General features: G+C 38.8%; 3 protein-coding genes and 1 pseudogene across 3 annotated transcripts; 2 read left to right on the forward strand and 2 right to left on the reverse strand.

Annotated features, from left to right (window-relative positions):
* Positions 1–321: 321 nt before the first annotated feature.
* Positions 322–2687, forward strand: LOC107668676 (uncharacterized; the record flags this gene model as incomplete). The annotated part of the gene is made up of 3 exons (XM_016460633.1): positions 322–633; positions 1356–1389; positions 1547–2687. Coding segments are annotated over 3 exons (774 nt in total), but the record flags the coding sequence as incomplete, so codon positions are not given.
* An 8744-nt stretch (positions 2688–11431) lies between these two features.
* On the reverse strand, positions 11432–15892 carry LOC107668677 (tumor necrosis factor ligand superfamily member 14-like). Its single transcript, XM_016460634.1, has 6 exons — positions 15519–15892; positions 12394–12429; positions 12277–12310; positions 12126–12191; positions 11743–11977; positions 11432–11667 (listed from the first exon to the last, which is right to left on the reverse strand). The coding sequence occupies exons 1-6, from the start codon at positions 15708–15710 to the stop codon at positions 11508–11510; spliced, it is 723 nt and encodes a 240-aa protein (XP_016316120.1). The 5' UTR covers positions 15711–15892; the 3' UTR covers positions 11432–11507.
* Positions 15893–18755: 2863 nt separating this feature from the next.
* Positions 18756–22489, forward strand: LOC107668681 (transmembrane emp24 domain-containing protein 1-like). Its single transcript, XM_016460646.1, has 4 exons — positions 18756–19026; positions 19927–20024; positions 20356–20542; positions 21969–22489. The coding sequence occupies exons 1-4, from the start codon at positions 18850–18852 to the stop codon at positions 22185–22187; spliced, it is 681 nt and encodes a 226-aa protein (XP_016316132.1). The 5' UTR covers positions 18756–18849; the 3' UTR covers positions 22188–22489.
* A 787-nt stretch (positions 22490–23276) lies between these two features.
* Positions 23277–26879, reverse strand: part of LOC107668670 (dynamin-2-like) — a 26554-nt pseudogene continuing 22951 nt past the window's right edge.

Consider the following 26879-nt stretch of genomic DNA (forward strand, 5'->3'; position numbering starts at 1 on the left):
TACTTTTACACAAAGTATGCAACAAACTGTGTGAAGGAGGCATTATGGCATGCAGTATTAAAGTGAGGGGATAAATGTAGCTCGATATTCCATTAAATAACGAGCGGAATACGGAGCCAGTCACAGAAATTCACACTTTACTCTCCTCCCGCTTTCCACCTCCGTTTGCGCAAGAGCGAAAGAAGCGGAAAGTTAGTCGGTTTTTCTCTAAACCTCCCTCTTCGCGTCTGGGTCTCTCTTTCTCTCTCCTGTGGGCGCAAGAGGAGGTGACAAGGGAAACCCGCTAGTTCCTCCTCCTGCGCCTCTATATAACGCTCATGATGTCTCCCCTCGAGCAGAGCAGCACCTGCTTTGGATGTACAGCGATTTATTTACACGCCGTTTCTCGAGATGTCCGCGTCCGCAGATGTTGAGAGCCAGTCGCCCGCCGTGCGCTCCCGCAGCCGGTGTCTGGACACCTTCCTCACCGTGTCCGTGATCGCACTCTTCCTCATGTTTATGGCGACGCTCGCGGGAGCGCTGTACTTCGCCAAACACATCGAGGACAAGATAAACGCGCGGACGACGCGACATATAGACGGAGTTACGGACTCGCAGGCTGCGCCGTTCCGCGAGACCGGAGACGCGTATAAGGTGAGTTTGTAGATGTCTATGTATTTATACCGTAGCATTTTAATGTTTGTACGTGTACCATGGCTTTACTATGATTGGACAGTTGTGTTATTCAAAATACGTTTAAATAATTTGCACATACCATGAAATATGATTATGATAATCATTCAGTACTTACTTTTTATGAGTTGACAATAAGAGCTTTGATTTGAGAGATAAAGGTTCCAAATAGAGCGTTTCGAATTCTAGAATAATAACAAACCCTAAATTGTTTCAACCCAACTTTGGGTTAAGTATTGACTAACCCAACTTTTGGGTTAACAATTTCATGTAAAAATTTAACATAACAGCTGGGTTTGTCCATATTTGACCCAAAGTTGGATTGAACAACCCAGCATTTTTTAGAGAGTAACAACAGTACGCTTTTTTAAAATAAATACTAAATTACATAAAGGAAACCGCTTGATGCCATAGGAGTTCAACAAAGTGCATTTTATTCATTGGTTTTTAGAAGAAGAAGAAAAAAACGCAGCTGTGTTGTGGTGTTTTAATAAACCAAAACGCCAAAAGAACCTACAATGAAACAAAGAATATTTTTAATCTGGATCGAACCATGTAGCATCCCAATAGCTCTGCAGAGCCAAAAAGCATTTCTGAGAAATGAATCAGACCAGGGCTCTTGTTTTACACGAGTCGTCAAATCTGTATCTGATGTTTTGTTTTCCCTGTCTTCCTTTTTCTAGGTGCAGAATTTTGTTTACCTGAGGGCCACTGAAAGTAAGTTATATTTCACATTTTGGAACTTTAAGAATGCAAACAATTCTAAAACGTAATGAACTTGTATTGAACCCGGAAAAAAAAAAATTCCTTTGCACATTGACTTCCTCTGTTAAAGTCTTGGGACTGAGCGTGTCTCTTTGTCTCCGCCCTGCAGGTGAACTCAAAACAGGTGTGATGGCGTGGGAACCTTTCGCGTATGGAAAGGGTCAAACCATTGGCTCTCTCTACAGCTATGAGAAAAACCAGAATGTGCTGAACATCAATGAAAGCGGAAGCTACTTCCTGTACGTCCAGCTCAATTTTTCCTGCACTGGACGGTGTCCATCTGGCCAATTCACTGTCAGCTTTTACAATAAACACAATAGCGAAGAGCTCCCCTGCACCGTCTCGCTGCCTGAGCGGAGCAAAGAAACGCCTCACAGTCAGACGTGTTGGCGTGTCGTGACCTTTCAGGAAAATGGAAACCGCCTCATGGTCAAATCACAGGTTGAAGGCACACTAGACAACTGGAAACTGGAGATGAATGACTCTGGCTTTGGGATGTTTCTGGTGGACGGATTAGGAGCGCTGCGTCACACGTGATCAGCAGAAGCCCGACCAAACTGATTTGGGGCTGCTCGTTTGAGTCGCGTCACTTTGATCCACTCAGGACTTGTTTTTAATGCTCTGATGAGCAGGACTCCACTAATGTCCACAGACTCTCTTGGCTAATTTGGCAATGCCTTCAGCTACCAAAAAGAGTGGCTCTTTCACGTTTTAGCCACAATATTCAAATGCATTCTGCCAAATTTTGCAGATTTTCCTCTACAACAAAAGCTCAGAAAATGCAACGACGTCTAGAAACTTTGTCTGGGCTTGAACTGATAAGCCATGCTTCTTAAGCACTATTTATAATTTAAATGTATTTATATGTGTAACATGTTAAATATTTGCAATATTTATATTCATATTTTTTGTGTATACTGTACATAGTGTGTTTAAACATTTGTAGACATCACTACGTGTGTGAGGCGTCAGACCGAACCCTTTCGTTCACTGATTGCATGTACTGTATTATTCTACTGCTGTTTAGGTGCATCACAGAAATACCGAGTGAACTTCGACCAGCACATCAACACTAGTGCCTCGGCTGGGTCTGTACGTTTCGCTCTACGTTCAAGAACTCAAAAAGCTGCATGTGTGAATGTACGTGAACATCTCTTCACGAGCACGCGCTTGTGTTGTGCGTCTGGTGTGGAGGAAAGCACCGTATGAATGCTAACAAACTCAGGAACTCTAGGGATGAATGTAATGACGATGACTGTGTGTGAAGTGCATTATTATGTAAACAGAGTATTTAATAAAAATGCAAAATGTTCAATTTGCATAACTGTGGGCTATTTGTTGAGGTGAGATGATGCTAACGCTCTTCGGTGTTACTTTATGCTTATGTTGCAGCTCAGATGCTGCTCTTTTAGAGTTATAATGGAGTTTTATTTACGCTTCAGCTGAATCTCAGATGTTTCTCCTAAAATAAAACATTAGAACAGACACAAATGAGTCGGAAGTTGGCATCCAGTAATGGTTACAAAAATAAATTAAATATATGTGACCCTGGAGCACAAAAGCAGTCATAAGCAGTGTTGGGGGGAACGCATTACAAGTAACGCGAGTTATGTAATCAGATGACTTTTTTCAAGTAACTAGTAAAGTAACATTACTTTTTAATTTACAAGAAAATATCTGAGTTATTTTTTCAAATAAGAATTTTCTTTTCCAATTTATTGATTGACAGCTCTCCTGTCCCCATGGTGACAGAAATCAGATGTTACTGTAGTTCTAAAATATGAATATACATTAATTCATCTCGCTCACAAAAAAAACACAGATTCAGTATTCCTCAAAATGAATAAAAATAATGCAACTCAGAATATAACGCCAACCTGCAATAATTAAATGTTAAACAACACAAATTTCCTTTATGTATTTAATCCCATTATATTTGCGTCTGACCTTCAATGATCCAGTTCAACCGTACTAATAAGCACAAATTACTCTAGACAAACATTCGTGTGTCTTTTTTTATTGCTGAAGTGTGTTGAAATTTCTTCTGCATTCTACTGTATGGATGTAATTTGACTTTTCCTTCAGCCTGAGGCTTATTCATTTCACTTTTGGTGTGAAAAGGCTTTTATATTTGCCAAAAATACAACTCAGAATATAACGCCAACCTGCAATAATTAAATGTTAAACAACACACATTTCCTTTATGTATTTAATCCCATTATATTTGCATCTGACCTTCAATGATCCAGTTCAACCGTACTAATAAGCACAATTACTCTAGACAAACATTCGTGTGTCTTTTTTTATTGCTGAAGTGTGTTGAAATTTCTTCTGCATTCTACTGTATTTCATTTGGACAACTTTAAAGATGATTTTCTCAATATTTAGATTTTTTTTTGAACCCCCAGATTCTCAAAGTTTTTTTTTTTTTTTTTTAGTATTTTATTAGTAGCTTATTTATTCAGCTTAGAGATGATGTATAAATCTACATTTCAAAAAATTGACCCTTATGATTGGTTTTGTACTCCAGGGTCACATATAGAGCTATGAAAAAGAATGTGGAGAGCCATTCAGGTCATTTGATGAGAAATGTTTGAGTTCATATCAAGAATTTTTGGGATTTCAGCTAATTTCATTTGAACAGACATGGGAGGACAAAAATCTCCATTTGACTGCGTTGATGTCTGGGAGAAGCAGCTGAGATGGTAATGAGATCTCATGTGTGACTTTCCTTTGGCGAGGTCTGATCAGAGCCTGTGGGAGGAAAGTTCTGCTCTACATCCAGGCCATCTCGCTCACGTCACTTTCTGTCAGAGGCGCGAGAGCAGGTTTCAGTCCTCACCACATCTGCACAAACTCGACAAACAAACAAACAAACAGCCCGAGTTTGCTCAAGACCAAATATATGTTGTCAGCAGATACTGTAGGAGAACAAAAAAACCAGACGATACAATGCATGCGTGCATTGAGTTCTTCCAAATAAAGCTTGCAGACACTCCACTAACATCTCACCCACTTCAGCAAATCATTGCTTTGTTCCTCTCTACCGGATGTAAAAAATATGGGCATGCTGTGCAGAGCATCCGGAAATGACATGAGTCAGTGTGAGATTCGCCTTAATACATCTGACTGGAAGCGAGCGGGTGCGAGACTTCACGACACTGAATGTGCAGGAGAGACTCTACCAAAGACATTTAAACTCCACATGAGTCAAAACTGACTTTCCCAATACACGCTCTTGGTCTTGCTGTCAGTGATTCATCAGTGCACATTATTCCAACGTGCAAAACATTTGATTTCTGTCTGACGCCACTGATCGTGAGTTTTTCCTGTTTCACCTGAAAAATGAGTTGTGAATGTAGAATGAGCTGTAAATGCCATTTCACGTCAGTTTTATCTGCGAGTTTAAAGGGAGTTAGTGGAAATCAATGCAGCGCTACTAGAAGTGAGATGAAACGAACTGTAATTTTTCATCATGTGATTCTTCGTATGCTGGCTGTTTGTAGTTAGTTTTTCTTTTCTTTTCTAGTTAGTTAAGGTTGTGTTGTGATTGCTTGATAAATGTTTGCATCCCTTTCAAGAAAAGTCTTTTTACTTGGCGGCCTTCTTTTCAACGCCTCCAGGCAGCTGTTTCTGGAAACCGAATTTGCCAAAATCAGCCATGGACCATCTCCTAAATGCTGTTTCATGGTGTTAAAATGCTTATATTTCAGGCTGGACCAGCCATGTGCAGTCTTTCTCCCATTATGCTATTGAACCGTATTGGTACTATACGTCTAACCTCTTTGCTCGAAGTTCACTCAGCAGTCATCTTAGTACACGCTTAAAAATAAAGGTGCTTCACGATGCCATAGAAGAACCTTTTTGTCTAAATGGTTCCATAAAGAACCTTTAACATCTGAAGAACGTTTCTGCTTCACAAAAGGTTCTTTGTGGCGAAAGAAGGTTCTTCAGATTACAAAACAGTAAGAAAGAGATGGTTCTTTAAAGAACCTTTGACTGAATGCTAAAAAATGGTGCATCTAAAAATGGTTCTATGGCATTGCTTGAAGAACCTTTTGAAGCACCTTTATTTTTAAGAGTGTAACACATCCAGACAGCTGTGCTTCAGTCAGCTACTACAACAGACGCCATTATCTGAGCTTGTGTTTCAATAACACATGTATCAAATGAGCCATATTAAATCTGCCAGCTATCTGACCTGGCCTGTCTCCAGCTCCTTTGAGTTTCTCTGGAAATTGTTACAAGGCAGGAGAAGGTCTGCATGACTAAAGTCGTTGAGAAAGAGCCCGACCGCGTGTCTACTGTAACCACGTCCAGCAGTCTTCCTGTTAGAAGAGCCATGCTTCTCAGCAGGCACACACTTTAAGGAGGATTTCACGCTTTTTAGGCACAATTACCGTGACTCAGCGGACGTGCTTACATGCACACTAAACATGATAATTGAAGAGATGTCTCACTGGACGTGTAGGTGGAGCCAGTGGCTGTTTGATGCCCATTGCAGAGACCAAGAGAAGATGAGCAAGCAGCAAACGTGACGGTTTTGAAATGCCAGCGATTGTGCTTCCAAACAAATCTGCTCCAGTAGACGTCCCTGTCCTGCTAAGATCTGCTCCAGAAATTAAAAACAGCTGAAAAATGTTCATGCTCACTTGAGCAGATCTGCAGCGGAGTCTCTGCTGAAGGCAGCTCTGCGGATGTCTTCTGCCACCTGTTGATGGACGTGGAGAAGTGAAACACTGGCTCATGCAGCTCAGGAAAACACTGCTGCATCTCAACAGGACCTGGGGACCTGCACTCTTAAATATAAAGGTTCCTAAAGAGGGTTTTCACAGCGATGCCATAGAAGAACCAGTTTTAGTGAACAGTGTGAAGAACATTTTAATAATCTAAAGAACATTTTTCCACTGTGAAGAAGCTTTTGTGGAATGAAAAGTTTCCATCCCAGACAGCAGACCGTTTCGGCCCAGATCCGGCCCGCATGGATTTCACATGGGCCAGATGTGGGCCGGATCTGGGCCAACACTATGTTGCTGTCTGGGATGGATGGTAAACGTTCTTTGTGGAACCATTGATGCCAATAAAGAACCTTTATTTTTAAGAGCGTAACTGCTAGACCATCACTGTCTGTTTAACAGATGTGTTCACTGACAAATCTTTAATATTTTCTCACTCCAGACTCTCACAGCCTGTTCAGAGCAGACACTGACTGTGGTTTAAGAGAAGGACGTGTTGATGGTTTATCATCCGTGGTGCTGGATCAGCAGATGTCTAAACTGGATCAGCCCATCATCCCTCTGCTTTTAGGTCTGGTTAAAGGTTTTGGCAGGACTGTGTTTGGTCTCTCTGATCTTGGTCTTTAGAGGAACAAAGGCTGATGCTTGGAAAGAAACGAGCCGCTCGTTTTTCTTTCTTTCTCATGCCACTCGTTGCTCTCTCTCTTTCACTCTTTCTCTCTGAGTAACAGAAAGAAATAAGAAAAGAGAACAGTTGGTTGCGTATAAAGACAGAACGTTTCTGGAAACTTCCACCAAGATGCTAGAAAAGTGCTGAATCAGAAGCGCAGGCTCTGCCGCCCCCGTCTCTCGATCTCTCACTCTCGATCTCACCGCTTCCCACAGCACAGCAGCAAACACTCTACAACACCATCACAGCCATAACACACAGATCCAAGAGCTGTCTATCAGACTATCTATCTATCATTAAATGAAGTGCATGGCTGTTGGAGGAAGTGACATCAGACTCAGAGTTCTTCTTCCTGTCGTGTTCAGGTGCAGTGTGAGCGGCTGTGGAAGGAAACCACCAGGTGTGTCAAATGCCATGTCACCACGACCGCACAGTATGATAATGAGTGTACGAGAGCGTTTAGTGTGTAGGCGTCTAGACCTTACACTCATTCTAAAGCACATTCAATTCACAAGCCCTCATACAGTTAGCTCCTGTTCTCGAGGGGGTTTCTATTGGCAGTTATGTTTGAGATTTCTGCACATGATAAAATGGTGGCTTCCAACCGCTTGAGTGATCTGAAGCCCTGGGATCTGCATGATCTATCGGTGACACTTTAGAATAATGGTCCGTTGTTAACAAGTAACTATGCAGGAAGTAATAGGTAGTACTACATTAACACTTAACTTAATACTATTAGGTCATAGTTCACAAGTGGTTCTCAATGAGGATATTTTTTTTTAGTAATTATCAAATATCTAATAAGAAACTACCTTTGTCCTACATTTGCTACTACTTCATGCTTAGTTAATCTTGCTTCTCTATTAGTTAATAGTATTAAGTTAAGTGTTAATGTAGTACTACCTATTACTTCCTGCATAGTTACTTGTTAACAACGGACCATTATTCTAAAGTGTTACCAATCTATCTGAAGAAAATCCTGAGAGATCAAGTAATGCTCACACATATTAAGACTTGTCATGTTGTAATCGTTTTAATTTGAGGTTGGTATTGATATGTTTGTGAACCTGAGGTGGAAATCCCTACGGTAGTGAAACACTGCTCATGTTTGTCCAGCCATTGCACCATCAAGCTGATGTGTGCACTTTATACACACCGAAACTCTTTTCTTACTTCTCTTTTTGCTACATTCTTGTGACTGAGCGGTGACACCAAAAGCAGCACACAAGGAGAAACTCATATTTCATTGTTTCTACTGTTAAAACATCTACTATAATGAAGTAAGGTTTACAGGACATCACAAATGGCATCTGCACTGGAAAAAAAAAAAAATTCCAAGTAAATAAAAATTTCATAGAGATCATGATCCCCTTTATATATTCCATTTTATTTTATTTATTTTACTATCATTAGTATCTGTATTACTTGCAACTAGTGTGTCTTCAGTGTTGTCTTGCACTTTTGTCAACTTCAGTTTTTTTTATGCTATATAAATACAAATGGATTGATTGAGTACACTGTACAAGAGAATACTATTTGAGTGTTTCGACTTCAAAATGTGTTTAATTCAACGTGTTACCATGTCTTTGTAATTATTTGTGAAACGTACTAGCCATTTCTAAGTGCAAATTGCTTCAAAGGCATTTTTTTCAGTGTGAAAATGTAACAACTCATGTGTTTCTGACAGATTTTGATAATTGAATGATCATTTTGCGTGTGATGGCTCACATGATGAAAGAAGGTTTAGAAGTTTCAATGCAAATCAACTCGTCAGTTTTGAGCCATGTGCATGTAGTTTTTTTGTGCAAATTGTAGACAGGTGGACTTACTCTTTTGCATGGGTGCCAAAACACGAGCAGTTTGCTTAAAGGGATAGTTCACCCAAAAATGTAAATGTGATGTTTATCTGCTTACCCCCAGGGCATCCAAGATGTAGGTGACTTTGTTTCTTCAGTAGAACACAAACGGAGATTTTTAACTCAAACCGTTGCAGTCTGTCAGTCTTATAATGGAAGTGAATGGAAATCACGGCTTTGAGAGTAAAAAAAAAACACACAAACAAAACCAAATTAAACCCTGCGGCTCGTGACGATACATTGGTGTGTAAAGACATGAAACAATCGGTCTGTGCAAGAAACTGAACAGTATTTATATCGTTTCTTACCTCTGATGCACTGCAATTTCCGAACTGTCCTGAGCATGTTCTCAACAGCAGACTTATAAGTGCATTACCGCCACCTATCTCTCAAATGGACCATTGACCATCTACAATCTCAATTAGGAGTGTCAATGGTCCATTTGAGAGATAATCAGAGGTAAAACACGATATAAATACTGTTCAGTTTCTTGCACAGACTGATCGTTTCGTGTCTTTACACACCAATGTATCGTCACGAGCCACAGGGTTTAATTTGGTTTTGTTTGTGTGTGGTTTTTTTTACTCTCAAAGCCGTGATTCCCATTCACTTCCATTATAAGACTGACAGACTGCAACGGTTTGAGTTAAAAATCTTTGTTTGTGCTCTACTGAAGAAACAAAGTCACCTACATCTTGGATGCCCTGGGGGTAAGCAGATAAACAACACATTTTCATTTTTGGGTGAACTATCCCTTTAAATGAATAAGAAACTCATATTTGGTGTGAACAAGAAAATTCAATTTGGAAAATTAGCCAAAGCAATTGAGAAACACTGGTTTTTGTAATACCAGCATCTGCCAGCAGGGGCGAATGGACCCTCACTAACAAGACCCCCCAATCTGACCTGTGGGTCACAGAGTAATATCAGTTTGACTCACAAAGGCGAGCAGAAAACATTAGCAGGGATTTTTGACTTCCACTCTTAAAGCGGAAAGTAAATCGAAAAGAAACTACACAGCCATTTGTTTGTGTGTGGGCGACTGCAGGTTTTTTTTTGGAAACTTCCATTGTGAATGCAGAAATGCGCTGAGTCAGGAAAATGCACCCGCTGCCCCCCCTCCAAAAAACCCATTCGTTCCTGTGCTCTGTCCCCTTTCTGTCTTATGCAGCCACATCCTGCCGTCTCCCTCCATCCTTCCCTCCATCTCTCTCTTTATCTGTCGTGCTCTGTGCGGCTTTGATGTGCAGCGCTGCATTCAGCACACTGAGGTTGAAATCAAGAGCTAGAAAATAAGGAAGATAAGCATCGTTGTGCAAGACTATTGTGACTCGCAAGAGAAGACTCTGACATTGCAATATTTTATTATTATGATGCACATTTAATGCACATTCCAGTCAATATCAAAATACAGTATGCACTTTTATAAATAACAACAAACAATGTCACACCCCCACTCCACGGCAGAACGTGAACGCACAGCTGAACGTTTGATCGATTCAAGTGTGCCGTCTCGTTGAACGCACTTAAAGGAATAGTTCACCCAAAAATGAAAATTTGCCGAAAGTGTCCTCAGGCCATCAGATTTGGAGAAACTTAGCATTACAGTGAATGGGTGCCGTCAGAATGAGAGTCCAAACAGCTGATAAAAACATCACAATAATCCACAAGTAATCCACAGCACTCCAGTCCATCAGTGAACATCTGGAGAAGACAAAAGCTGAAACTAATCGAAATATGAAAATATGAGTCCATAATCCATAATAACGTTTCTGCCAAAAGTGTTCTGGTCTGAATCAGGAGAGAAATCTGCACAGATCAAGCACAGCTCTAAACAAATATGTGGCTGGATTTTGATGTGAGAGACAACGGTTTTCACTGGAGCAAGTGTTATTATGGATTATGGACTTGTATTTTAGTTAAACCAGTCTTAATGCTGGATCTTAAAGCTGAAGCTTTTGTCTTCTCCAGATGTTCACTGATGGACTGGAGTGCTGTGGATTATTGTGATGTTTTTATCAGCTGTTTTGGACTCTCATTCTGACGGCACCCATTCACTGCAGAGCATCCATTGCTAATTTTTGTAGTCATGCAATCTCTAGCCATGAACGAACAAACTCATCATCATCTTGGATGGCCTGCAAATGTTCATTTTTGAGTGAAGTATTCCTTTCATGTGTTCTTGACTTACTGTGGTGGTAAAATACCTCAGTACTGAAAGATGCTTTGAAACTTGCTCCATCATGAAAATAAAACAAAGAAAAATAAACCTGACCAAAGGTGGTGACTATGCTTTATAATCATATATATAGATAAAAGATCGATAACAACTTGTTTACAAGCATCTGAAACATGTTTTCTTAAATAATAATAATACTAAAAAAAACATGATTACATGATTAAAAGAGAAATGGCATCTGATCTGAAGGTCAGATTTCAGCAATACATGCTAAATATATATTATTCACCTGCAGAAGTAAAAAAATAGCACAATTCTATATTGCAAAGATTCATAAAATATGTAAAATATTATTTAAAAACTGGAATGAGAACTTGTGAGTGTGTGTGTGTGTGTGTGTATGTGAGAGAGAGAGTGTGTGTGTGTGTGTGTGTGTTAGTGTGTGAGTGTGTGTGTGAGTGTGTGCGTGAGTGTTTGTGTGTGTGTGTGTGAGTGTGAGTGTGTGTGTGTGTGTGAGAGAGTGTGTGTGTGTGTGTGAGTGTGTGTGTGTGAGTGTGTGTCTGAGTGTGTGAGTGTGAGTGTGCGTGTGTGTGTGTGTGTGTGATTTTCTTGCATCAGTATGTCAGTATTTAGACCATGAAGGCCCCAAAGAAGTTCTCGTAGGCTTCACCATGCACCTGCGAGCTGTTATTGACCTTCACGAACACACTGTCTCCTTTAAAAAGCTGGAAGATGCCTCCCAGGTAGCTGTTGCCCCTCCACTGGGATTTATTGGGCGCGCAGATAAACCTACAGTAAAGACATTCATGAGCCTCAGCGCTTGCAGCCGTGATCTGAAGCGATGTGTGGTGTTCTGTGGAGTACCTGGAGCTCTGCATCAGCTCGATGGCCTGTGAGCTGTACCTCTCCGTGCACTGCATGACCTGATGCTTGCAGAAGTTGCAGTTCTCCAGGTGAGCGATCTTGCAGAAGATGTAATAGTGCCCGTCCTGCTGGATGTACAGGCTGTTGTTCTTGTACTCCAGACCCCTCATGAACCCCGGGAAGCTGTCGGCTCTCCAGTGCAGGACGCCGTTCCCGCCAGACGCGGGCGAAGCGACTACACAAACACACACAAACATCATGCAGGAACCAGCTGCAGTACTTTTAGCAATATAATGGCTGATGCATATGAAGAAAAATGGGGGGGGGGAAATCATAAATACACTAAAAGTAACATTCGACTGTGTGTAGAAGGTGTTTCATACTTTGCAGAAATGCTGCCGGTTTGCTCTCAGCTTTGGGAAGTTTCGCAGGCAAAGCTTCATTAAAATCTGTTGAGAAAACAAGCCGAATGAACGCGGAACACATCGTGAAGGGCAGCGCTTCAGTGCTCTGACTGTGTGAGTGTTTACCAACCTTGTGAACTTCTGGGAAACGGGTACTTCTCTCCCTGCGGATAAATATTTACAGCAGCGTTAATATGATCGTCAAACACACCTTTATATACACACCTGCGTAAAAAAATATACTCACTTTTATATATTCCACTTTCTGGATATCGGATGTTGTCTAGAAAAAAAATTGAGAAAATATTTGATGTTTTTCACATATTTTTCCTATTACGTTTTGGCATTTCAGATGTGTATATACAAAGTAAATGAAGGCCTGTTCACAGCCGTGCAAACGAATGGCTGTTAATGCGTCTGCTTCAGACTGAAACAAGTATTTGTGTGTCATCAATGCATCTGATTTTGAAGCGTTCTAATCTCTTTTCAGTTGCACAGCTAAATAAAATCAGCCAACCAATAGGATTCGCGCTTGTAGTCACATGCTCAGAGCCGTAGCCGTTACAGTGAGAAGCAGGGCTGCTCGATTTCGAAATTTTTGGAATCGAGTCCGATTCTTGGTTCTTGGGATTCGATTCCAAGAGCCTCAATGTTGTTTTCAATTATTTTTCGATTCTTGTCTTTTAGATTGAAGGAACCTCTCGCCATGACTGCAGGATATATAAAGGTCGTAGAAAGTAGCCTTCTCATAATATATACCTTTACTTGCTTTATAAAATGACGATACATTTCTATAGCTCTGATTGATTTTTAAATTGTAATTTTGTCTGCATTGCCCATGAAATTAGTCATAGCCCACAGCTCATCAGTGGACGTGTTTATTACATGAATGGAACAAGACATGAAGCGTTTAAAATACATGTGCACAGTTCAGCTGAATGCACTGTATGCTTTGCACAAAATTAACAAACTTTACACTGAAACAAAATAACCAGAGTATTAACAGCAACACTGATATAAGAGCCCGTGGATGGCTGTTTGAAAACATGCACATGTTGTTTAACATCCTTTCGTCACCATAATAGTATGTGCACCATTCAGTTTTTGTAACCACGCAAACTTCGCACACACAGGTCGCACATGCACATTGAATTTGCTTTGCAGTAATCGGTTGTTCCACAAGGTGGCAGCACTGGAAGAAAACGAAGCACAAGAGACGGAAAAACTGCAATAAAAGTAGACGCCTGCATTGACAAGCGCTTGTGTGAGAGTTATGAGAGAGCCCAGCTTTAGTTTAAAAGAGTACAAAGATGTTTTTTCACTCGTAACTTCTGGAGAAAAATACTGCAGACGCTGGACAAAGATGAAGCTTTCTAGAGTCGACCACCTGTGTTCGTGTGCGCTATCAAATGGATAATACTTTGAAAGGTTACGCATTTCACTGTTGCTAGTGTACATGTATAAAAATACTTTGAGCTTTACATAGTGGTTTATGTCCTGGAGTAACCAGGTTATTTTGGCCTTTCTAAAAGCGCCATCTACTGTCAGAGAGTGACAATGTATATTCATTCAGCCTGCCTTTTGTTAACGCATTGGTCTGAACAGACAAAATCAGAGTTTTCGTGTCAAACATTAGCACTAATTTGGAACCATTTTGCTATCACTAATCAGCTATTTTTTGATTTTCTTGATACCTAGAGCTTACAATTGAACTTTTTTCTGGGGGAAGGTGAGTGAGGGTATGCAAGAATCTATTGTTTTAACGTTTTTAACAAAACTGACTTATTTTAAAAAGCCTCCCAGTCCTATAAGATCCGTTAGTCGTTTGTAGGACCATAACACACTGTTATTAGTTTTGATGGAGGATATTACGCTCTTTACCAGAATGAACACCAATTGATTTTAGTGCATGGAGCTTAATCGTGTATTTCTAATGCCTTTTACTGTTTGTTATGTCTGTATAATGTTTTTTTTTTTTGGTTTTGAAAATGTCACAATGGCTTGGGTGTCTGGCCTGGGTGTAAGTGTGCAAACCATTATATATGTTTACAGGAAATCTACACAATAATCCAAAACCATGAGCAATATTCTGCGGGGGTTGTGCAACCTAGTGGTTAGCGATCTGGGCTAGTTACCAAAGGGTTCAGACCATCAGCAAAAAGGTCAAAGCAGAGTGAGATTATGAGATGTTTGGCAGCATCCAAAAAGAGAAAGATGGGAACATTTCCTGCAGCGTAAGAGGAAGTGATGACTGCACAGGGGTGGGGGTCAATTATTGCACATGCCAGTTTCATGAGCTCATGTATTAACTGAGTCACACCACATGATCACCGAAAAGATAAAACGCAGTGAAAAACACTGTCAAAGAGAGGTTGAGCAGCTACAGCAACTAAAATACTCACTTTCTTTATTAGATGTACAGTAGGTGTGTCAGCACTAGTGAAATGACTGTGTTGGTTTTTTTTCCAATTGAATAAATGTTTTTCATTACAAGTATTCTCAGAACTGCAATCTAAGTGAAAGCCAAGGGTGTGGATGAGTCAGTATTTGGTGTCTCTGGAGCTACATGAACTAAACCTGATGGTCAGGATCTCCAGCATGACTTCAGATGATCTAAAGAGAGCATCTTGATCTTCAATCCGAGTCCTGTGATCAGTGATCTCTGTGGTCTTCTGGAGCCCATTGTAAATACTCATGGGGAAGTCGTGGCCTAATGGTTAGAGAGTCGGAATCGTAACCCAAAGGTTGCGGGTTCGAGTCTCGTACCGGCAGGGATTGTAGGTGGGGGGAGTGAATGTACAGCGCTCTCTTCCACCTTCAATACCATGACTGAGGTGCCCTTGAGCAAGGCACCGAACCCCCAACTGATCCCCGGGCGCCGCAGCTCGCTTTGGATAAAAGTGTCTGCTAAATGACTAAATGTAAATGCGCTATATTTTATTCATTAATTAATATTCTGTATTTTGAGGGAATTTCGTGGTCCTAGACAATTTTCACTGCTAAATTGTGGTATAGACAGATAAGGCTGTGTTTAGATTTTAGTATAAATTATAGGTACTTTTGCTAAGTTTTGCATTTGGATATATTTGGGCATAATTAAAGACTGTTTTGTCACGGCTACTTAATAATACATAACTGTTCTGTATATTCATTTTCCCCATTTGGATCACAGGTGTGACTTTTTTATTTTCTCTTTTCTATTCATGTTTGCATCCTTTGTTTTGTGTATGTTTGCATATTTTCAAAAACAAATTCAAAAACATAGACTTTTTTGGTCTAACATGACCAAAGGCCTCCAGAGTGTTAACCGAGCATAAGTACAGTAATAACTGCATGAAGAAACTGACGAGGAACACATGCGTGAGGACTCACCGCAGGCCTGCTGTAGAGATGCCAGATGAATCCAGCCTCGATGAAGACGCCCAGCAGAGCCACGGCCAGCAGCAGGTAGATGACAGAGAGCCGCGGGCCGGCGCTCCTGACAGACACCTGAGGCGGGAACGCCTGGCTGTCCACCGCAAACACCTTCATGTCTTTATTCACGCTCTCAGCTGCGTCCGCCATGCTGCAGCTCCTGTACGACTGACCTAACAGCTTCAGACGGGAAACCTCTCTGTCAGAGCTCCTCCATAGAGTGTGTGAAGCCTTCACTGCAGTGTGTGAGAGTCCATCCTCACCGCCAGCACAGCAAACACACGAGCATCATCTGAGCTGCTGAGAGCGACCTGACATCCTCTGACCCTGAGCCTCACCGAGCACAGAGAGAGAGAGAGAGAGAGAGAGAGACAGAGAGAGAGAGAGAGAGAGAGAGATGACCGCCCACTGCTGCTCGCGGAAGAGTGTGTCTCAGAAAGAGAGAGAGAGACACCGAGAGACACAGAGATAGAGAGAGAGAGAGAGAGAGATAGAGATAGAGAGAGCACTGGGGAGGGGTTCAACAGAGGAAAGAAACTAAAATGAGGAAGTTTTTTGGCTGTATGATGATAAATCTATCTGTCACTACATATTTACGTCTGTCTTCTGAAACCTCTTTGTTTTGTTCTCCATTTACTTAAAAAGTAACTTTTTGTTATTGTTATTAAAAAGTGACAATACCTTTCTTACTACATACAAAGTAACTTTTAATTATTGTTCCTTAAAAAGTAACATTAGTAAATAAAAAGCAACTGCTTATTATTATTACTTAAAATATATTGCTTAAAACAATATTGTGGTAATCTCATAGAAAGTAACTTAAAGTAACAATGTTGTGCTGTCATGAAAAGTTACTTTTTATTATTGTTACTTAAAAAGTAACAATCCTACTTGTTGAATAAAAAAGCAATTGCTGTTGTTTAAAGTAAACATATTGTGTTAATTTCATAGAAAAGTAACTTTTTTTTATAAAAATAACAATATCCTACTTGCACAATAAAAAAGTAACTTTTATTATTGTTACTGAAAAGTATCAATATCCAGTTTATTTAATAAAATAACTTTTTATAATTGTTAAAGTAACAATTTTGTGCTAATTCCATAAAAAGTAACTTTTTGTTGTTGTTACTTAAAAAGTAACAATATCCTACTTATATTTTTTGTTATTGTTACATAAAACATCACAATATCCAACTTATTATATAAAAAGTCACTTTTTAGTATTTTTTCTTAATGTAACAATATTGTTCTAATCTTATAAAAAGTAACTTTTTAATTATAGTTACTTAAAAGTAACAAAATCCTAATTATTGAATAAAAAGTAACAATTTTAGTTACCTAAAGTAACAATATTGTGCTAATTTCATAAAAAGTAACTTAAAAAGTAACAATATCCTACTTATAAAAAGTTGTTACATAACTGTTACTTTACATTAAAAGTAACAATGTCTTAATTATAATATCAAGCTACTAAAGTATGAAACAGAAAGTAACTGATGTTATGTCATTTCATTTCTGTAAATGTGTGATGAAATATTGAATTGGTCTGTTTGATGTTTCCCCAGTGCAGTCCTAAAATCATGCTACTTTTGTGTTAGTGTGCATGCAGAGGATGCATGAAGATCTGCACAAATATAAAATCAATCCGGAAAAAGCATACAACAAAACAGGTGACCACAGGCGCTCTCGCTTATCTGATGACCTAGAGACTAGTGCATTCATGCACATATATAAAATACATGCACGCACACACACACACACACACACACACACACACACACACACACACACACACAGGTTCCGGTGCAGTGAGAGCTCAGATGTGAGGATGCAGTGAGACAGGAAGCAGTTGGCGTCTCTCATGATGAGCGGCTGCACTGACCGTGAATCATCTCTGAACACACACTCTTATGCACCTGTCCTCATGAAACTGGACAAGCGTCTGATCTCTGGTCAGCTTTGAATCAGTATTTTCACTCACTCGCTGTGTGTGTTCAGAGTTCACATCTCAGTTTCAGTCTGTTCACTGTGACATTTCTCAGGGTTTTTTCTCCCCCCTTGATCACGCAGCCACACTTGTACTGTACAATGAACAGCTGCATTTATTCTTTGTGCAATTTCATTTGCAGTTGAAGCTTTTATGTGCATGCTGTAGAATATTTATTACTGTTTTTTTTCAACTGCTTACACACATTTTCAAAACTTTGCCTCTTTTTTTTTTTCAGAACTTCACACACAAAATGCAAAAAGCCTCATCTCTTGCAAAATGAAGCACTGCATTCAAAATATCACAAACACATCTCAAAAGCAAACATTTGCAAACACCTTTGCCATAATATTAATTCCTGTTAGATTGTGTGTGTTAGAGAATTGTGTGTTGTGTTTTGCAAAAAAGTGTTTTCTGAAATTGAAAACTGAGTCAGAAGCTGAGAATTAACGTATGGTTTTGCAGATGTGGTGTGTGCTTCTGCTGTTTGAGTGTCAGCTTTCAGAAACTGTGTGACAAGTAAAGATTCTGTCTGTCAGCAGTTGAAAAAAAAACTGTATAATAAAGACAAGCATGAGCAATAGTAATGATGCTTGACTTACCATTACTAGTACTGCCAATAGAGGTAGTAGTAATAATAATAATACAACTAATTGTCAGTCATTTTCTTTACAGTAGTCAACATTTGAAGTGGATCAAAAAAAGTTCACCAAAGTTGTCCTAAGACCAGAACGCATTTTGGTTTTAGGTTTTAAGACAACTTTGATGAAAGGCTTTTATCCACGTCAAATGTTGACTAGTATATTTATTTATGTATTTCACTAGCAGGTCTCTCTTGCTACCAGCAGAAGCACTGTAAGATGCTCAGCGTGGCTCGGTTGTGCTGCCATCTAGCGGCAGGACATCATATCAGCGCCTAAAATAAGATCCCATCGCAAACATGATCCACTGAATTACTCTTTTGAGCTGTGAGTTGCAAGTAATTATAGCCTATATTATACCGGGTTTAAATCTATTTATATATGTTATCTCATATCCGGTTATAATGTTTCTTACCTATACATCTATAAAGTTTATTATCGATAATTGCTTTCTGCTTCAGGATGTTACAGGTTTATGGTTTTATGTGTAACGCACGTCCCTGCGCGCTGATTGGCTGCAGCGCGGACACTCGGTGTGCTCTGATTGGCTGAGCGCCGCAGCAGAAGTTGAGCTACGGAAGCGGGACACGTCCGTCGCTGGACGGAGGCGTTTAACGGAGTTACAAACGCCGTTTAAAAGGCTCTTTCTGCGCGTTACAGCATGGACGGCGCGCAGAGGACACGCGTGTCTCTGCTCGGATGTGTCGCGCTGTTTGTCGGCGCCGTTAACGCGTTCAGTCCCACGGACAGCGAGTTCACGTTTCTGCTGCCAGCTGCCAGCAAAGAGTGCTTCTACCAGAGCGCCGCGCAGAACGGCAGCCTCGAGATCGAGTACCAGGTAACGCTGCGAACTCTCAAATATCAACACACAGCGAGCAGAGAACGTTATGAGCACACAGTCTTCCAGAAACGCTATTAGAACGTTCAAGAAGAGTTGTGTGGGTTTCAAAATTACATTATTCATCATACATGGAACGTTTTGTTCCTGAAACATTTCGAACGTTCGTGTAACATTTTTTGAAATGTTCAGAACGTTCAGAGAACATTCAAAAGTAACCGTCCCAAAATATTTGTAGAATTACAAAATATACTGAAAAAATACTGTAGTCATTTATAGTGTTTTTGAACCATACTATAGTACTGTATATATTATAGTATTTACAACACTTTATGCTACAGCATACTGTAGTTTTAACTATAGTGAACTGATAAACTGTAATAAATACTGTAGTATGCTTTAGTTTTTACTTCAGTAAACTAGTGTATTGTAGTATACCCTATAGTTGTAGAAAACTTAGTACAGTATTGGGTAAAGTAACTTGTTTATTATACTATAGTTACAGCAACTATAGAATTACCACAACAAATTAATTAAAGTACTATAGTATGTAGGCTACTATAAATAACTAGTATTTTTTCATGTTGGGTTCCCTTAACGTTATGGGAAAAAAAACGTTATTTATGTAGCAAAGGAGCCGTTTCTTGGTTTCTTTGTTTACTCTGATTTTACCACAGCTGTACCAGAGTTAAACTACAGTTGCTGCAGTGTGTATGTCAGTGAAGGGTGTGAGATGTTTGTTTAGCACGTATCCTGCTTCAGATCCGTGATGGCACCGTGATATGATACGAGTTTTTAAGTGAATGATGCTTACCTTATAAAACTTGCCGCCTCGTTGCTAGGGTGCTGTGTGTGGTTGCTAGGGCACGCAGAGTTCTATGTGGCACTGTGTTTGTGCAGGTGATCGCTGGAGCAGGTATGGATGTGGATTTCTCCATCGTCTCTCCTCAGGGGATCTACCTGGTCTCGGAGTTTCGCCGTTCCGACGGCGTTCATATGTGAGTGTTCACATCTAAACAGTAGGTCTACATAATATTCACATATGCTGTTCATGTATTAGCCCTACAGTTACAGCACGAAATACTATTTAAACCTATTTCTATTAACATTTTACATAACATTTGCCTATTTTATCTCACAATTCGGACTATTTTTCTCACAAACGCAAGTTTATGTCTCCTAGTTCGAACTCGATTTAACTCCACAAATTTTGCAAGCAGCGAATTGGTCCGTTCACACAGAACTTACACGTTTGTGCCGGAGACCCGTATCGTATGATTGGCTGCCGCTCCGGCGGTTACTCACATGTGATTGGTCCGCTGTTTTCAGGGTGGAGCCCACAGAGACGGGAGACTATCAGATCTGCTTCGACAACAGCTTCAGCAGGTTCTCCGAGAAGATGGTCTTCTTCGAGGTCATCATGGACAGCCCAGCCAATGACGCGGGAGCGGACGACGAGTGGGCGGGGCTTGGAGAGCCAGAGAGCCTATTAGAGTACAAGCTGGATGACATAAAGGCGAGTGAATGTGTAAAGATATTCTGGGTGAAGTAATTAACACTGTATGGATGGTGTCTAGCTACCACAGAAACACAAACCAGCTCAGTTTGTTAAGGCCTGCACATTAAGTCTTTGGGGCAAGTGTACCTTTGTGACCCTTGTATTTTTGTTAAACACCTTAAATAATCTCAAAATGTAAAACATCTTAAAGGCTTTCACTTTAAGCGGTGTTATTGTGGCATTGTTTATACTAAATAGTATGTATTAATATTTCTAGTAGCATATATTATTTGTTACTATTTATTATTTTTAATTTTAGTCATTTTATGTGCTTTTGTCATTTTCATTAGATTTTATAATCTAGTTAGCTTTAGTTTATTTAAATTTTAGAACTTAATTCATTTAGTTTTTGCCCCCATCTACTATTTATTTCAGCTCTATTTCAGTTACCAAAACAGTTTTAATAATTTTAGTTTTAATTAACAATAATAACACTGACTTTAAGCTAAATCTAATTACTTCATTACATATATGTGTATATATAACTGGATAATAATTAGTGGAAAAGTGTGTTTATTTAATTTAAAATTATCTCACAATGCAAAACATTAAACAAAGCTTTATTTACTTTCAGCAGTGTTATATTAGTATTAATAACTTAGAATTATTTAAATATTATATACATATTTTACATTTTCTTTAATTCTAATTTTCGTCAAATTTAAGATCTAAAGTTTTTTTCATCTGATATTAATGTTTTAATTTCTAATTGTCATGTTTTAATTTACGAAAAACTTGACAATTTGTAAATAGTTCTTGTTCTAATTAACAGCAAGAACACTTTAAGCAGAACATCATTTCTCATTTAAATGTTATACTTCTTTTAGAGTGAAATATGTCATTTTGGTGATTGACGAGACGGTTTTCTGTGATGTTAGACCTACTCTGCGAGATGAAGTTGAGCGTCTGTGTTTCCTCTCTCTCTCTCTCTCTCTCTCTCGCTCTCTCTCTCCCGCTCCCATTCTGTGTGATTTATAAGCGTTTTGAAAAGTGGGGACATGGGGTAATGTCCTGAAAAGTCACCTTCTCCTTGTAATACCTGTGTCATACCTTTGTCATTATACAAATTTATGTCCTCATTTGTCACAAAAACGCGCGCACACACACACACACACTCACTCAAACAAACACACACACAAACACACACACTTCTTTTAATTCTAATTTTCGTCAAATTTAATATCTTAAGTTTGTTTTTCATCTAATATTCCAGTTTTAATGTCAGTTACCAGACAATAACAACACTTTAAGCAGAATATAATTTCTTATTTAAATACTATACTCTTTCCGGGTCAGACGTGGCATTTTCATGACTTCACAGTGTTTTGCGACAGATCTGACTGAATCTGGAGGATGAAGTGTGATGTGTGTGTGTCTGCTGCAGGAGTCGATGGAGACGGTCCACCGGCGGCTGGAGCGCAGTCGGCAGATGCAGACGGTCCTGAGGGCCTTCGAGGCGCGCGACAGGAACCTGCTGGAGGACAACCTGTGGCGGGTCTCCTTCTGGTCCTGTGTCAACCTGCTGGTGCTGCTGAGCGTGGCGCTGACGCAGGTCTACACCGTCCGCCGGCTGTTCGACGACAGGAGGAGAGTCTGCTCCTGACACCAGAGACCACACACAGCCAGATTAGAGCAATAACAACCACAGCAGCAATAATAACGGCCCGGTCCAGCCGAGATGATCGCGCTTCATCTAGACTTTACATAGCTGTCCGTTTCATGTCTTCCTGTCGCATCAATGTTCATAGTTCTGTCGTTTTCAGTCCCGTCATTTCCTGATGCGAGATGATGCCGTTTTGGGAAAATGTGCTGTTATCGTCAACAAAGGGAATCTTCTGTACAGCCGTGTGCTTTTTTTAAAGAGTTTTACAGATTAAATCTAATAAAAGGGGTTGTATGTTTGTACACGGTGTCTCTGGTGTTCAGCTATGAGAGTGATGTGTGAGAGTGGCTGCTATAATTGCAGCTGACCACTAGATGTCACCGGTAGAGTCTGTCTTTGAGGATTTGAAGCTTGTTTGGTAGAATCAGGAAAGCGCCTCAAAAAGGCTTCATCTGCTCATCTCTAGGTAATTGTAATAACTGACTTTTTATTTTTTTTTTGCATCAGATGACATTAAACCCTCTTATTTATACAGAGACCTTAACACAGAAACTCTTTTCCATTAGATTAATCCATGATCTGGTCTCATTTGTTCTCATAAAAATACTGTTTCACTTGGAAATGCATCATATTACGTTAGTAAAAAGGTTGTTTTTAATCTAAAAACAAATTAAAATAAAATGCTTACTAATACTTAATTAAATCATGAATATGCAATGAATGAGATATTAAAAAAACACTACAAATTTAATTTAAAAAAATGTAAAAATAATTTTACTATAAAAACAAATCAAAATAAGATACTAAACATTTATCAGATGATAAAAATGTAAAACTAAAATAATAATTAAAAAAAAAACATTTATGAAAGAATTAATCATAAATCATGACCAGCTGTTTCGCATTAAATAAGTTATGTTAGTAAAAATAGTTACAAACTCCGATTTATATATATATATATATATATATATATTTACCCGTCAGAACTGATTCACATCCATAACGAACAAAATTCATAAAAAAAAAAAAAACAATAAATCTTTGGGTTGCTGCATGACCATTTGAGAAAAAAAGAAAAGAAATCAAACCTTTAGCTAAACAAATTGCCCTTTTATTGTTAATAATAATCACTACATTTTGGTTAAGCGTGCTTTTGTTCGCAGTCCTTGCGAAATGTCATGAAAAACATAAAACAAGCGACAGAGACAATAAATGAAAGAGCGATGAACAGATGAAAGGAAGATCTCGTGTTAGACATACACAATATAAAATAATTTCCCTAACGAGTTAATATCTAAACATCCATAAACCTAATCAATGTACTGGAGGAGCGAAGCTGAACAAGACGGTTTTCAGATCATGGGACGGCGAGTGTTTAACTGCGATCGGCTGCGAGAAATAAACTTCTCTGAAAACAAGTCCTGACATCTAGAATTACTTAATAAAGTGGTTTAAGGCAAAATATCGAGAAGTGTATTTAATGCTACCAAAGTACATTGTGTTAATGAACACCGTATTCTGTGTATTAAGAGGTTTTTGAGATGTTCTGGAGTTAGTGTGTCGTTTAAGACCATAAAAAGTGTTCAAAATAGTGTCCAGAAATGATGTAACTGTGACAGTAGTGCTGCTGTCTTTAGGAATGCTAATAAAGTGTTTCTGCACACATAGCATAGAAACTGGGGTGTTAAAGTTTCGTGCGGCCAGTCGATGTCTGAGTCGAGGTTCAGTCGTCTGTAAACATGATTCTGTGTGTGAAATGAACGGACCTGTGACATCGGTGTCACACGTTTACCTCCCAACAGATCCCCTGAAATCATCATTTCTGGAAAACATACATACGTGGAAATGCTTATTTAACTCAATCATAAAATGTCTTGTTATTACTACTACTTGGAGAAAAAGCACGGAAGAGTATCAAATATCATGCGTCAGTGAAACGACGAGTAGCCCTTTTTTGAACTATGACACTTGTGTGTGTTGTAGTTTTCTTTGGCGTTCTCCGTGCTAAAGCTCCTCTCGTCTGGATCCTCTTCAGTCCAGCAGAGACGGCTCTGACGGTCTGATTATAGTGGGCCGGTTCGGAGCGGCTGGAGGCCTCCTGCTACACACAGACACAAGACGATCAACTCCAGACGCCTACGAAAAACTGCAACTAGAAGATAATTACCAGCCGACATGACCAGCAGTTCAGCAGTCACTGTTAAAATGTTGATCCAGGAAGTGGTATATGTCTGTGCAAGCTTTGGAGGTGTTGATGGAAGTGATTTACTGGATTTATGCTTTGATAATCGTACTGAATATTATCCAGAAATGTGAAAGTGATTTTCTCACCGTTTTGCTCAAAATTACGCATTTTTTATGAAACCTACCTATATTCAAGTGTTAATAAAAAAAGAATGCTTTAAGCTAGAATGAAACTGTTTTGTTTTTTTTTTAAAGTAGAGGCTCTGATCTTTATTTTGTTGTATTGCATATTCAAATATTCATACAGCAAAATATACTGGAGGCCATCAAATTTGAGTGAAAATCATCACCATCGCTGGCGGTGGCTGGCAACTTTTTTCAAAAATGCTGGCAGGGAAAGAGTTCTTTCTCTATAAAACTAAATATTCATTCATAAAAATGAGAAATAGACAAATTTTACTAAAAAAAAAAACAAATCAAAATAAAATACTTGCTTAAATTAATTAAATAAAATGTCGATCTGATCAAAATAAAACATCTAAAAATGTAAAAGTAAAAATAATTTTAATATAAAAAAAATCTAAAAACATTTTAGTAAAATTCATGAAATCAAATGTAAAGGTAAAATAATTTTAATATAAAACAATCAAGATAAAACTATGCAAGAGGATTAGGGCCAAGCAATAATAAAAAATAAAACCATCTCGAGATTAAAGTCAATAAATTTCAAGAAAAAAACTCTGAAATGTTGAGAATAAACTCATTAAATTACGAGAAAAAATTGGTTAAATTTCGAGAAAAAAGTCCAAATAAAATGTTGAGAATAAACTTGGGAAGTTTTCTTCTTCGTCGGCTCCTTTGTCATGCGGTGTGCCCCAAGGGTCTATTTTAGGAACTGTCCCACTGTAAAAACAAGGGCTTTTTCAGCTGCAGCTCCTAAACTTTGGAATAGTTTGCCTGTAAATGTGAGACTTGCTCCTTCACTAGCCAGTCTTAAGTCTGTTCTCAAATCTTATTTGTTTTCTCTGGCTTTTGATTAATGTCAGTTTAAGGGTTGGTGTCAAATTGCTCTGATTCTATTTTAATGCATTTATTTTTAATATGATGCATGTTTTCTTTTAATGCTTTTTATATACTGTGTTTTGTTGTACAGCACTTTGGCGCAACTCTGTTTCTTTTAAATGTGCTATAGAAATTAATTTTTACTTGACTTAAATTACAAGAAAAAAGTAATTAAATTTTGTGTCATTTCATCTCGTTGGACGTGGTCAAACAGCGTCTGCAGTGGCGGAGGTTGGAGAGTAATGCACGTGGATGTAGCATGTAACTTTTTTCTTTTTTTTCTCGTCGAGTTTATTCTCAACATTTAATTTAGACTTTTTTTCTCGAAATTTAACTTTTTTTTTTTACGAATTCGAAATGTATACTTTTTTCCCGCAATTTAACGAGTTTATTGTCTACATTTTATTTAGACTTTTTTCTCTAAATCTAACGAGTTTTTTCTCTAAATTTAATGACTTTAATCTCAAGATGGTTTTATTTTTTTTTATCATTGCTTGGCCCTAATCCTCTTCCGTATAAAACACTAAAATTAATTAAATCATAAAAATATGTAACATGAAAATAATGTTAAACTAAAAAAAACTGTTTGTTTAGTCACTACTAATACTAGTAAAATCTGATTATTTTTGACAAAATTTTCAACACTCCATCCACAAAATGTACATGAAAAAGTTAAATAATAAATGTCTCTATATGAGGCTGATGTTGTTCCTTTTTGACTAGTCACAGCACAACTACTTTATGATTACCATATGATTTTCTGTTTGTGTGCTTTCAGCCTGAAGGACTTAATGAATCATACTTATTGGCTCATGAATATTAATTACATTCAGCCAGTTGGAAAAAATGATTTGTTGAAACGTATGAAAGGATGTTGTCTTCTGCTAGTCAGTCAGCCAATCAGGGAATCCTACTACGAATAATCTGTGGCTCATTAATTTTTTTTAGGTTAAAAGCCTGGACATATTAATTAATATTCATAAGCCTTCACAATAGTAGGAATAGTAATGTCACTACTGATTATTTTTTTGTAAAATGGGTTATTTCATCCAGGATTAAGTGAATAATTCATGCAGCGTGAGACAGTTTGAGGGTGTTGATTGTACCTGGGAATGCCGGGCGGCAGAGCGGGCGGCACGCGGGCGGCCTGGATGGAACGGGCGGAGCTCCGAACGCAGGGGAGGGGTTAAGAGGAGGCGGGGCCGGAGGGCCGGGGGTGGGGCCTCGCACTGCAGGGGGGCGACCAGGGGGTGGAGCCGTGCCTGAGGATGGTTTATGCTGCGATGGAGGACTGACAGAGAGAGAAAGACATGACTTAAACGTCTTAAACATCATTTTATAATGCAAATATTAAAATAAAACATTCACTAAAAATTGTAAACAACACAGGTATTATACATTATATATACATATATATATATATATATATATACACATATATATGTG

The sequence above is a fragment of the Sinocyclocheilus anshuiensis genome, unplaced genomic scaffold, assembly GCF_001515605.1.
Source record: "Sinocyclocheilus anshuiensis isolate Anshui unplaced genomic scaffold, SAMN03320099.WGS_v1.1 scaffold156, whole genome shotgun sequence".
Lineage (NCBI taxonomy): Eukaryota > Metazoa > Chordata > Actinopteri > Cypriniformes > Cyprinidae > Sinocyclocheilus > Sinocyclocheilus anshuiensis.